Source organism: Protopterus annectens, chromosome 7.part0 (assembly GCF_019279795.1).
Source record: "Protopterus annectens isolate FY-2018-M chromosome 7.part0, PAN1.0, whole genome shotgun sequence".
In the NCBI taxonomy this organism is placed as follows: domain Eukaryota; kingdom Metazoa; phylum Chordata; order Ceratodontiformes; family Protopteridae; genus Protopterus; species Protopterus annectens.
The window spans coordinates 1,157,840,776-1,157,854,437 of record NC_056739.1 but is presented as its reverse complement, the minus strand read 5'-3'; the positions used below and the strand labels follow the sequence as shown (position 1 = coordinate 1,157,854,437).

The following is a 13,662-nucleotide window of genomic DNA, read 5'->3' as shown; positions in this document are numbered from 1 at the left end:
TCTCAGTCCATTAACTCATTCACTCCAATGGAGCTCAGGAAGTTTGCAATTTTAACTTCCAGTGGGCGGAGCCTTAGCCTTTTGAAAGAACCAAATTATGTCTTCACATTTGAAACAAATATTCATATCTCTGGAGCCATAGGAGTTATGAAAGAAGTATAAAGGGTAAACTCTTCGCACAAACTATTTTTATGGTAGTAGTATTATTTAATTTCTAGGTCTTAAGCCAAGTTTTATAAGTCACAGTAAACACAGTAACTATTACATTTGTAATATTTTGTAAACAACTTGCGATAACTCAGCAACCACTCAAGTTAGATACACACTGTCAGCAACATCTTATTTGTCTAGCCAATAGCTTTCACATAAGGCTAAGGAGTTCTGTCTATGTTACTTGGTTGTTGAGATATTTAGAAAAATGTGAAAATTATATCTATATAAATTAATATCATAAAAACAAGTTAATATCTGTTTATCTGCACTAGACAGAAGTCAAATATTAATGTAGTTGAGTTTGCCACTGTGTAAGCTTTAAGATTAAATCTTTAAAACCTTGTGCATAGCATGGTTTTGGAATTATTGATACAAATATGAACAAACAATATTTGATGCCTAGAGGTGTCAGTAGGAGTTAACTGCAGATGCACCTGGAGGCGTCACTCGGACGTAATGAGTTAAGAAGACATGTATTAAATTTGGTTCATTATATAGAATCAAGTCTTTTCTTACTAATAATACAAGACAAGCAATAGCCAGAACACATCATCTTTACGCCCTACTATATGCCTCTCCTATCTTTACCTATAGTCATACATCTGATCTGGCTAGGCTTGAAATCTGCTACAATAAATTAGCAAAATTTGCTACTAACTCCTCTTTTAGATCACATCACTGCTCTGCCCTTCTGCAACTAAATTGGTTAGAACTGGCTCATTACCTAACTTACGCTCAACTTACCCCCACTCATAGACGAGTACATCCAACACTAGACTGCTTCGATCCTCCCATAAACTGCTACTGCAAGTCTCTAAATCCAACAACAAAGCTGGTGACTCCCTTTTTGTCTAACCGCATCTCCAGAATTTGGCATACTATCCCCCAGCCTATAATAACTACTGCCAATCCAACTTGCTTCAAAAAACAACTAAAGGCCTTCCTCAGTAATAACTGGCTTTGCTCATGTACCTTTCCTGGCTAATTCCTTCCAACATCTATTAGCTCAAATACTTTTCTACCACTCCTTGTACTCATTATCTTACTAACTTATTGTTTTATCTCCTATCCTCTCTTCTCTTTTGTTACAACCTATCCTCCTGCTGCTTCCTACTTACTTACCAATATTTCTTCCTTATATCTCTTCCCTTCTGACTTCTCACCTTTTTATTCTAATCTCTTCTCTAGTTATTTCTTTTCTGTTACTATACTTTCTCTAGCTATGTACTGTTCTCTAAGCTTTGTTCTTTAATTTTTACTCCTGTACATTTTAGCTATGTAGCTATATACTTTTTTATATAACTTGTGTTTTTATTACTGTCTCTGGAGCTTTCCCTCCCTGGGTGTCTGCTGAAAATGGGCTATCACCCAGTCTGACAATCCTAGTAAACAAATGTTAAATAAATAAGTCTACATAAATAAATAATAATAATAAATTTAATAAATAAATAAATAAAATACATTTACATCAGTGAATGCTATGTCCTTCACGCAAAATATATTATGTACAAAAGTCTCAGATTTAGTACTTATAAATACACATTTGTTAGTACAAGATACTGATGGATTTGTTGTACATATGCAAAACAAACAGCTTCAGAAATACCTGTTCTAAGAACCTACACCTTGTCTGTGACAAACAGGACATGCTAGAGAGTGTGTGTTTCAAAGACTACCCCTTCTCTAGAACAGACTTCCATTCATGCGAAGCAAAGCTCACCCCTAACTCTATTCAAATGTAACTTGGACCAATGGATGGGAGACAGCAAATTTATCGCTGGTTTGGCACCAATGTCTGTAATGGACAGGGGTAGCCTTTGAATGCTTTGATGTGTGCAATCCTATATCATAACTGTAAAATTCCGTGGGGTACTTTCATGTCAGCAATATTTTGGTAAATTTGAAGTAAGCTTGACTAGGCTTAAAACCGCTGTTCTGAACAGTAAGGGCCCCAGCACAGAACCTTGCGGTATGCCACTAGTAACTGGTCTTTTGGTAGAGGTGAAGTCATCCACTTAAATGGTATGTGTCCTGTTGGTGAGCCAGTTGGCTACCCATCTGGTAATGCAGTGGTTAATGCCCAGTTGGGAAAGTTTCTCCAATACCCGAGCGGGGGATTGTGTCAAATGTCTTGGCTAGGTCAAGACAGGCAGTATATGCACGGTCTTTCCTTTGTCCAGGGCCTTGGTGACTTTCTTGAATAAATCAACAGTGTTTAACATGCATGATCTAACTTTAACAAATCCAAACTGGGTTGTGGCCAGAGTCTGAAATTACCTATATCCTTGTTAATAAGGTCCACAATGATTCTTTCCATGGCCTTGCAGATGAGGCTAGTCAAGCTTATTATGGGCCTATAATTCTCAGGATCGGTTGATGGTCCCCCTTTGTGAAGATGGATTTTTGTTGCTATCCTCCAGTCTGCCAGAACATAGCCAGTTTGTAGGCTGTGGTTAAACATGAATCCAAGTGGGTCTGCTAGGTCATGTTTTAAGTTGTTTAAAAGGCAACCTGAGATATTGTCTGGTAACATTAATGCTGTGTTTTTGGCCTTGGAGAACACTAAGATGACCTGCTCTCTTGAGATAACAGGCTGAGGAATGGTGGCAGGTATACTTTGGGGCATGACTGGAGGGGACGGGTGGTGCCATCCACAACCAGCTCAGTTCATAGCTGGGTACTCCCTTTTAGAATTCAGGCATAGCTAAAGAATGCCTTGTGGTTATGCTTACCTACTGAGGCTATTCTTGCTTCACAACTAATTTAGGAGGACTTTACAAGATCTCTAATTTGTTTGCTTAAGCTAGAGAGGGATTTCTTCCTCTGCTGAGCCAGTTACCTCTTGCTCTTGGACATTGATTTCTTTTTCTTGTTGTACAGCTTGTTTATACTAGAGGTCCACCAGGGTGGCTTGTTCTTTCAGCAAAACCTGGTTTTAATCTGGTCAGTTACAGCCAATTCTATACAACTGCTTAAGTGGTTATACAGGGCATTGGTGTACACCTCTGCATAGCAGTCCGTGTTATCTGCATTTGAGGGGGCTTTGAAACTTCTTATACCATCACTTAGTAGGAAGTAATTTGTCTTTGAAAAACTCTTAAGCATTTTTGAGCTTGATGGGTATCCGGTCTTGTAATTACACAAACGAAACTGATTTATGGTCCGAACTTACCAGGAAGGACATTACAAGTGGGGGGTGCAATGCTCTCCCATGTTAGTAGGTACTATGCCCAGGACATTTTAGTCTATTGTGGGTGTGTTGACTAGCTGTTCCCGAGCATTTGCATTGACAAAGTCCAAGAACCTCTGAGCCAGCATATGTTTGTGGTCGTGTATGTTTCCCAGTCGATGGTAGAAAAGGATGTGACAAAACAGAAGAAAAGAAAGTGAACCTTCTCATTAACACTTCAGATAATTTAGGATTTCAGTGGTCTGTCTGGATTTGGCTTTCAGTAAGAAAAAGAAATAAAAAAATACTACGCATACTGTTTTTTTTTTTTATAACTTTATCAAATTATATGAAAGGATACATTGTACAACCTTTACCACATGATCATATTGTGGCCTTCAGTTTCTAGTTCAATCTATTAACATGACGGATATAAGAAATGTCTCTGCTATTCTTCCAACAACATGGGTATGACATTCTAGCTCCAAAACCGCTAAAACATAGACTTATCATTGTGATTCTTGTGTCAAAAAAGGGTCTTCCTTAAACTGTCGAATGGAAAGATTGCTGACTCTCTAAACATCAAATATGAAACAAACATTCAAGATCATAGTACAGAGGGTAGTAAGGTTTTGCCTTTTCCCAGTTGTAGTGCACACTTCGGAGTTGGTGTATATAATTAGCAGGGAGTGTGAGGATCGTGCCATTAAAAAAAAAAAAAAAGAAAACCCCGAATGACTTAACCCCCCCCCCCCCCCCAAAAAAAAGGTATGCTTTACACTTTGTTGTAGTTTTGATTTTGTGGATGTTCAATGTATCACGCTCAATGTTTTGGGAAATAATCACAACGGTTGATAATTTAACATAGATGCATCAAAAATACCCCATCTCTACCTCAACATCAAATCTAGTCTTAATATCCAAATATTATGCAGTCAATCCCCCTCCAATGTTTTAATGTGGATAGATTTGTGGAAACTTTTATGTGTTACAGTTCTAAGATTAGGAGTTCCAGAGGGAAGAGAGAGAAAAAATGGATGGAAGCCGCCATCTACAAGAATAAACTACTGAGAAATAGCAGATAAATCTAAGAAAGGTATGAAAAAATAAAGGATCTACCCACTGAAACAAAAAGCAACCTTAACTGGAATAAGAGAATGGTACATTTATTTATCTTTTGAAAAAAAACACTTCAGTGAGCACTGAGCCTGGAGAACATGTCTGTCTTGCTAAGTGGCAGATGAGATATGAAGGACTGGTAAAAGTGATGGTGCATTATGGTAACGGGAAGAGCCTGAGCTTTGGAGCCAAAAGTCTTGTTTAAAGTGCCAAATTCAGATCCACTCAGGTCCTATGCACCCATTTATTGAGGCTGACAGAAAAAACATTTGATCACAGTATTTAAAATTTGCTTACTTTTAATACACCTGACCTACCCTATTTCACAGTCTTGTCAATTTTTTGGTCCAGTTATTCAACTATTACTGGTGTCAGCACAGTCACAGTTTTATTACCAATTATAACACTCCTGAGTTATACAACAGAGACCAAGTGATTTTTCCACTAGAGGTAAGACAGTACATGTATATTCCTCTAAAGGTTGGAAAAGGATGACAGTAAGAATGACATGCCCATCAACACTGATTTTTATATGTCAATCAACACTGATTTTTATAACTACTTCCCCTTGCTCCTAATTTTGCTGTCAATAAAAATGATGTTGATTAGTAGGTAAAAACATGCTTTTCTCTGCCAAACCTGATTATGCCTGCCAGCACTCTCTGAAGAGGTGCAAATTACTTTTGCATGTACAGGCTGTAGACTACCTGGTGGTTTATTAAAAGGAATTAATAAATGTGAGAAAACTTTAAAATGAACATGTAAAGGAGTTGTTCCTTTACTTGTGCAAGAAAAGGCATTTTTTTGCATATTAAAATTGCTCAAGCACTGCAATGAATGTTATGAATTCAATACTAGGATCCAGATACAGTGTCACAATTGTTCTGAGTTTGACCTAGCTTCAGTGCGCAAATGACAAGGAGATTGAAAATGCACCACACAGTGAGTGCTCTAGATGTAGAGCATCAGACTACTTCACTAGCCCAGTGAGAAGGAATGAGATATTTGCCTGACTGATGGCAATCTCTGTGCCATCTGTAGGGAACATCTGAGCAATGTTATATTCCCCTCATAAACCCCTCAGAGGAAAAAGCACCCTCCAGATGACTAATCCAGAACATTCCCAACCAACCCATCTTAAGAGTTAATTCTAGACTGCCAGAAGCTAAGTGTCACCTATGCCAGTAGACCAGTACTGAGTTGCATTACATACTATAAACTATCACAAATTTCAGAAAAACGTTTGACATAAAAAGCTGATAATTATTCAAACCTGTACAAACTAATGGAGGAAATTAAATGGCATACAATACAAAATATACCAGTAATGTTACATTCTAAGATAAGAAAATACAATGCATAAAACAAACGAGTAGGTGGGAAAGTAATGAAAATGATTCACCAGAAGTATCTTGTAGAAAATGTCCACAAACTATGTCAGTCCTAATCATCATGCAACTAAAAAGATAGTTTTACCTCTCCATTTTTAGCAAACGAAACAGTTCGGGCTTCCATATCAAGGACACAGGTGATGTAATCTCCTTGAGTAAAACTCGATAAAGTTAGTGTCTGCTCCCCATTATGATATAAGTTCCCACTATATGCTCTGTACAACCACATATCAGATGTTGTGCGATGGTTAAAGTCATGAACAGGCCAGCGGGACACTCCTACACAGGTGCCTTCATTACCTCTGTTTTCCTTTACAATATAGAACTGGAAAGCAAGACAAAGAAGTGAAATTTTACAAAATGTAGCAAATAATCATTTTGGTTTTAAAACAAAATGGAAAATAAGTATTGCTCAAATGGGTTCTTAGAGTACAATTATAAAGAAGAGACATGCAAGTACTCACCATATTGGTTTAGCCTTGGTAGGGTGCTCTCTGCAATGTGTCAGTAGTGATCACCTTCCCATGAGTCCACTCCTAAGCATTTTTCTTTTACTTTCTAGCACAGAGATGTGTGATTTACTACCACTGCACCTCAACATTATCTTCTGAGCCAGGAAGGCTTACTTGGCCCTATATTCTGACATTCTTCCCACAAAGAACATAAGTGTGTGCTTTGCTTGAAGAGCATAACACAACTAGACAAGGACAAAAAAAAAAAAATAAAAACTAAACTTAATAGGGACTTTAGCAGCCAGATAGTGTGAATGAGACAGCCAATCAAATACAAATGACAATAGGATTGTATGTTCCTGCTACTCTGGGCCCTCTCAAAAGTTACAACAGAACCAGCCTTATTGTATCAGCTGTCTATCAAAGGATCTTCCATTGTGAGGGAAAACTCCACCATATCAGTCTAGGGTCAGCTCCCAAAATGTTACTTTTTTCTGATGGAGTCAAATGACCCTTATCATTTCTGCCAGTGATATCTAGAGCCTTCATCTTGATTAGCATTCTGCCCCAAGTTTCAAGAGATAGTTCTGAGAAATCATTTATGGGTTGTTGATGTGGCTCATGTTTTAGACCAATTGGAATTCAATGCATTTCATGCAGACCCTGCAATCGCAGACATATCTACATATGCTTCAATGAACACCATGAGGTCATGTAGTAGTTATATAAAGCATGTAAAATCCCATAGCCTGTCATTAATGAACACATCCAGATAAACAGAAAAACTTCATGCATATGTCACACCTAAACTGCAATATCCAACTTGCACTGAACTACAAATCCACAGCTGGATACATGGAGGGGACTTGCTGACCAATCAAGAAAGGATGTCATCCCTGGTTATGTTAAATCCCAAAGCAGTTCCCACCACAGTGGAAAGAACCAAAGGACCACTCATGGGAAAAGATAAATGGAGAGTCCTAACGTACTATACAGGTCCAACTCCTTGACTCATGATAAAAACAGTACTTCTTGAAGAAGCTGCACATCAAAGATCAAATGTCTATGCGGCATCTGTCTACTGGGGAGATTTATGAAGCAATCAGTGAAACCTGACCATAGTTTTCTGGGAATTTGCCAAACTTCAAAGAGCATCTACATAAATGTATGAATGAACTACCAGTCAGAGTTTACATAAAAAAATCAACACGCACTCAACCATAATGTAAGACAATCAACCAAATCCTTTTTTTTTTTTTTTTTTCTCTCTCTGCACATACTGCCTGCTGATCACCAGTGCCTTCTTGGCCAATCAGCTCATTTGTTTCCCCCATCACCAGGGGCAAAGGTCAGCCAGGAGGGTCCATCACTTATGCAATCACTGGTGGAGGTTTGAGAGTTTTTCCATTTCTTCTGGTACTATCACCTCTGCATGTCCAGTAATAACTCATGGGCAGGACATGCAATGGAGGTCAGTGCTACATGGCACCACTCCAAAGGCAAAAGACTTAGCTTGTGACTTTATGCAACTTTATTTTTTGATATATAACCACAGCAACACTGTCTGTATGAATTTGGACTATGCTGTAAAGTACCTTACAGACTGCAACCAAATCTAGGATGATGATGTGAAGTCACTGTTGCTGAGGGCACCAAACTCTTTTGGTGGTCACACTTCCCAAATTAGCTTTCCATCTGCAGATGGTTGCACCCATGGTCAGAATCAATGTCCAGGAAAAAAAAGATATGCCTACAGACAAACAACATTTTTAACATCTCCAGTCCTTTCTAAGCTAGAAGAAGGTAACAATTCAAATGACAACAGCACTGTACTCATTCTACAGTTTTGCAGGGGACTGAAGACAACTTCATGTAGACCATGATACATGTTTATGAAGAACCTCATATCAAGCTGCCATATCTGGCAACAGAAAAGAAAGGATAGTTTTGTAATCTTCCAATAACCATATATGGCCTTCTCTTCCATGTTGCAGTATTCATAATCTTTGGGAATCCCGCCTCGGCGACCTGAATGTCCAGCCAGTATAAAAAAGACTTTTGCTACTGCATGTTATGTGCAACATTGCACATAGCAAAGCAGGCAACATTGGCCATAAAGGTGACATTGGCATGTACCATTCCTCAGAAGTGAAAGCCCCAGTCAGAACACCAGTCCAAGGATGAGATATATAACAACATCCATTAAACAGCAAGCACCTAGAGGGAAGGAGGGTGGGATAGAATACTACAACATGGAAGAGATCATCATCTATGGTTATGGAAAGATTTTATACAACTATTCTATGTCCTTCTATTCTTACACTCCAGTATTCATAACCTTTGGGAGAGTACCAAAGCTCATGGAAAGGAAATGGAGGATGGAGCAGAGGAGGTTTCTATGAACCCATGCAGGACTGCTCTAGCAAATCCTGCTCTGGACCTGAAGATAGTGTCCAGTTTGTAATGTTTGGTGAAGGTATGGACAGAAGACCACGTGGCTGCTTCCAAAACAGATGAAATAGATGCAGTGTCCAGACCTTTGAAGAAAGCTCTCATGGGAGGGTCCCTATTATATGAATGAAAAGTCAAGATCTTGAATAGCTGAAAAGTCGAAAATGCCTTTCTTCGAAATTGTTATTGTGGGGGGCTGTACCCCCCCACATCCCCTGCTAATTATATATACCAACTCCGAGATCGCACTACAGTGAGAAAAGGGCAAATTTTCCGATCTTCACTGTACCGCGATCTCACAATAGCGATCTCGAAGAACGGCATTTTCGACTTTTACGCTGTACGAGATTTTGATCTTTCGTTCATCTAACAAGAACCCCCATGGGAGACATAAATGTATGAAATTGCCTTAGAAATCTAAGTAGAAATAGTTTGTTTGGAAACGGGTTTTCCCACCGCTGTAGAATGGAAGGAAACAAACAGTTGCTCAGATTTCCTAATAGTCTTGGTTTTGTCCAGATAAAATCTGTGTTGTCTGTGCACATCCAAGGAATGAAGGACTCTTTCACTAGGGTTGTTACGATTAGGAAAAAAGGTGGACAGATGAATGGATTGGTTTAGGGACAAGTCATTAACCACCTTGGGGATGAAGGAAGGGTTAGTACAAAGAGATACCCTGTCCTTGTGGAAAATGAGAAAAGGTTAGCAAGCCATAAGGGCTTGGAGTTCAGAAACTCTTCTGACAGAAATGATGGCTACTAACAGGATTGTTGTCCGTGTAAAAAATTTTAAGGAAGCTGATGCTGCAGGCTCAAAGGAGGCTAGCTGAACTTTTCCATAACAAAATTTAGATACCAGGGAGGACAGACAGGTCTCCTGGGAGGACTAATGTGAAGGACACCTTTGAGGAAGAGCTTAACTTCTAACCTAGATGCTAGGGGAGGAGATAAAGGCAGACATGCTGAAATGGCTGACAAATGGTCTTTAACAGAAGAGTAGGCCAACCCAGCCTGAAGCAGCTCACACAAACAGGAAAGAACCAATGGAATGTCCAATGAAAATGGATCTAGGCCTTTCTTTAGACATCACATGGAGAACCTTTTCCATTAGGATTAATAGAATCTCCTAGTGTTGGGTTTCCTGGCCATCTGCACTAGAAGCATGTCCTCAGAAAAAAAAAGTGTCGGAAAGGTATCAAAAGCCAATCACCCACAGAGTTAAATTCAGAAAAGTGAGATGTGGATGGATAAGCAATCCACTGTACTGTGTGAGAAGATCCACCCTGTGGGGTAACTTGTGACAAATGTCCTTGGCTAAATGAAGGAGATGGAACCAGTGCCGTCTTGGCCAAAAGGGAGCTACCAGCAAGACTTTTTGGCTTGTTCTGCTGTATTTTCAGTACAACCTTCTGAATGAGTGACAAGTGGGGGGAATGCATTAAGAAACATCTCCTTCCATGAGAAAAATGGAGCATCCACCTACCATACCAGAGGGTCTGGAACTCTGGCACAAAACTTTGGAAGTTGTCTGTTCATGGGGGAGGCAAAAAGGTCTATTTGAGGAGTACCCCACTTGTGGAGAATGTCCGAAACACATCCCTGTGAAGAATATGTTCATGGGTTTGTATCATGGACCTGCTGAGAGGGTCTTGCCAGGACATTTTGAGCTGAAGGAATATAAACTGCTTGCAACAAAACCTTCACTTGAGATGCAATCTCACAGGTTTGAAAGGCCAATCTGCAAAGAAGGTATAACTTGTTGCCACCTATTTGTTTACATACTATAGAACTGTAGTGTTTTCTGTGAATAACTTCAGGGATCCTGGGAACAGGGAGGAGTGAAAGGCTTGAAGTACCATGATCAAAGCCCTCATTTCTTTGACACTAATATGCTGCTTCTTGATTTAGGGAGACCAAAGGCTCTGGACTTTTAAGTGACCCAGAGTTGCTCCCCACCCCAAGTCCGTGGCATCTGTGTAGAGTTCCTGGGGTTGGCTGTTGAAATGGAAGCCCTGGGTTCAGCTGGATCTTTTGAACCCAACACTGAATTTATTTCTTTGTGCATGAGAGAAGAGGGAGTACAAATTCCAGAGGATGGGCATTCTGGCTCCAAAGTGTTTTTAGGAACCACTGGATTTTCTGCATGTGACATATGGCTAGGGGTAGCATGGGAATGAGTGATGTCATGAACTCTAGTACACACAAGTACTCCCTGGCAGAGATGGAGGTTAAGGGCAGTAGCTTGTGGAAGTAGTTGAGCACAGTATCCACTTATTGAGGAGGGATGAAAGCCATCATCCGATCTGTCCTTAGTCTGCACCCTAGGAAAAGATGATCCTGGGAAGGACTGAGAGAAGACTTTCGGGAGTTTATGGAGAACCCCAAGCCTTGGAAACAGTGAAGGCTAGTTTTTCCTTTAGAGTGTCTGGGGGGACCACTTGTATTAGTATGTTGTCCAGGTAAGGATAGATCAGTATTCCATGCAGCCTGCAGAAGGCAATGACAGGAGCTAAGCATTTTGTGAAGACCCTTGGTGCCATACAGAGTCCTAAAGGGCAAAGCACAAAATTGAAAAAGTAAGGAGGCAACAAAAAAGTGTAAAAACTTCTTGTACTGTGGATGAATGGGGATATGCAGGTGTGCATCCTTGATGTCTAGAGTGACTAGAAAGACCTGGGGGAGCAGGAGAGGCAAAAGAGTTTGCAGAGTGAGCATACAAAAGGTAGGCACTCTGAAGAAAGGGTAGAGATGTGAGCGGTCTAGAATTGGTCTCCAGGGGCCATCTTTTTTGGGGGACTAGGAACATTCTTGAGTAAAACCCTCTTCCTTTTTGTAGTGGTGGAACTTTTTGAATAGTTCCTTGATTTAGCAAGTCCTCTAGGATTTGAGAGAACATATGAAACTGATCCCAAGGGGGTTGTGGAATGCCCATGAAGGGAGGGACAGATTTCCATACCATGTAGTAGGCATTTTGGATAATGGAAAGGACCCACTTGTCTGTGGAGATACTTGTCCAAGAGGGAAGAGAAAAAGATATGTGCTGGGAAAGGGGTATGTTTGAGAGAGTTAGCAGGTAGTCACAGACTACCTGACTTGTCTTGAAAGGTGTGTTTTTTGAGCAGGAGTTTGCTGGGATCTGGAAGATCCCTGTTTATAAGCCTCTTTCTTATGGGAAGGAGGGGAACTGCATTGTTTCCTTCTGACAAACTGTGTCTTGGAATGGTAATTTCTGTGGTATTTAGTAATTGGAGAGACAATGAGGTGTTTCAGTTCCTTAAGCTCTTTCCCTTTGTCATGCAGGGACTTGAAAAGGGCTGCAGGATCAGCAGCAAAGACATCATCATTGTCCAAAGATGCATCCCTAATTTTAGCCTCGATATCATCAGGCAAGGGCTAGAGTCTCAACCACGAGTACCTCCTAAGGACAGAACCCAAAGTTGCTGATCTTGCAGAAACCACAGCTGCATCATAACTATATCTAACTGAATGTCTAATCACCTGAACTGATGTAGACAGTAAAGAGGCAAGCTGCTCCTTGGCTGGAGCATCAAGTGGGTCTGACACCAGCTGAGAAGCTTGGGAAAGCAACGCCAGAACATATTTTAACATGTGGGTCTGGCAGTTAATGGCTCTGAAAGACAGGGTAGTGGAGGTACACTTTTTCCCCTAACCTTTCCATCATTTTGGTACCCTTGTCAGAAGGGAGCAGATTAGTATAGGGTAGAAGTCTAGAAGGTTTGTCTGCAGAAAGAGGAATAAAGTACAGTTTTGTACCTACCATAAATGTAGATGTTCGAGTGCTAATACAGCTGCAGTCATAACAGATGGGTTATCCTGCCGTCAGGCGGGTCCTCGGTCGGCCGAATTCCAAAGTCTAAGTCCGGCGTCGGATGTCGTCGCTTCTTCCCTGACGTCAGTGCGGCAGGGGTGTAAAAGAACCAGCCGACGCCATTTTCTTCAGTTTTTCTTGCCCCAGATGTCAGGTGCCCCCAGAAGGAAGGCAAAACATAAATTTATGTAATAATGCAATGCAATATAATCAAAAAACAGTAGTTGCAAGCAAATACACCATAAAAGAATACCCCAATCAGGTTGTATGAGGAGGTGTTAGCCATTAGGCCTGTCCCAAGAGGGGAAGGAGGGAGGGAAACCTGGACTGCAGCTGTATATTAGCACTCGAACATCTACATTTATGGTAGGTACAAAACTGCACTATGTTCATCGTGCATACAGCTGCAGTCATAACAGATGGGTAGAATCCCAAAGCTAAAAAAGGGGTGGTAGGTACTAAGTGGAACTAGGAGGAGCGAGGATGCCCTGCAAGACTGCAGTGGCAAAGCCCGCTCTAGATTTTGAGTATAACGGTAGGTGATAGTGCTTGGAGAAAGTATGCACAGAACTCCAAGTGGCTGCTTCCAAAATATCCTTGGTAGGAACCCCCCTGAGGAAAGCTGCAGAGGTAGCTGTGGCCCTTGTGGAGTGAGATCTGATGCTTGTAGGTACAGTTTTACCATGAAAAGAAAAACAAAAGCGTATGCAGTGGGCTATCCATTTTGAGATTGTCTGTTTGGAAATAGCCTTCCCTTGAGCACCTGTAGCATAGGACACAAAGAGTTGCTCTGATTTTCTGAATGGCTTTATCCTGTCCAAATAATAACGAAGCTGTCTGTGAATGTCCAAGGAATGTAGTAGTCTCTCCCCTTTGTTTTGTGGATTAGGGTAAAAGGTAAGTAAGTGGATAGCCTGATTCAAGGCTACACTGGATACTACCTTTGGCATAAAGGAAGGGTTGGTTCGTAAGGAAACTCTGTCCTGATGGAAAATGATGAAAGGCTGCACAGCCATGAGGGCTTGTAGTTCCGAAACCC

The 13,662-nt window shown here is 40.6% G+C and overlaps 1 protein-coding gene across 5 annotated transcripts in view; it reads right to left on the bottom strand.

Annotated features, from left to right (window-relative positions):
* The window catches only part of HERC1 (HECT and RLD domain containing E3 ubiquitin protein ligase family member 1), a 3,987,333-nt gene that overhangs the window by 2,009,463 nt on the left and 1,964,208 nt on the right, over positions 1–13,662 (bottom strand). For all 5 annotated transcript variants that reach the window (XM_044077739.1, XM_044077741.1, XM_044077740.1 and 2 more), the window contains exon 35: positions 5,978–6,217. In XM_044077739.1, coding sequence (XP_043933674.1) covers positions 5,978–6,217 — 240 coding nt within the window. The remainder of the gene's footprint in view (positions 1–5,977; positions 6,218–13,662) is intronic.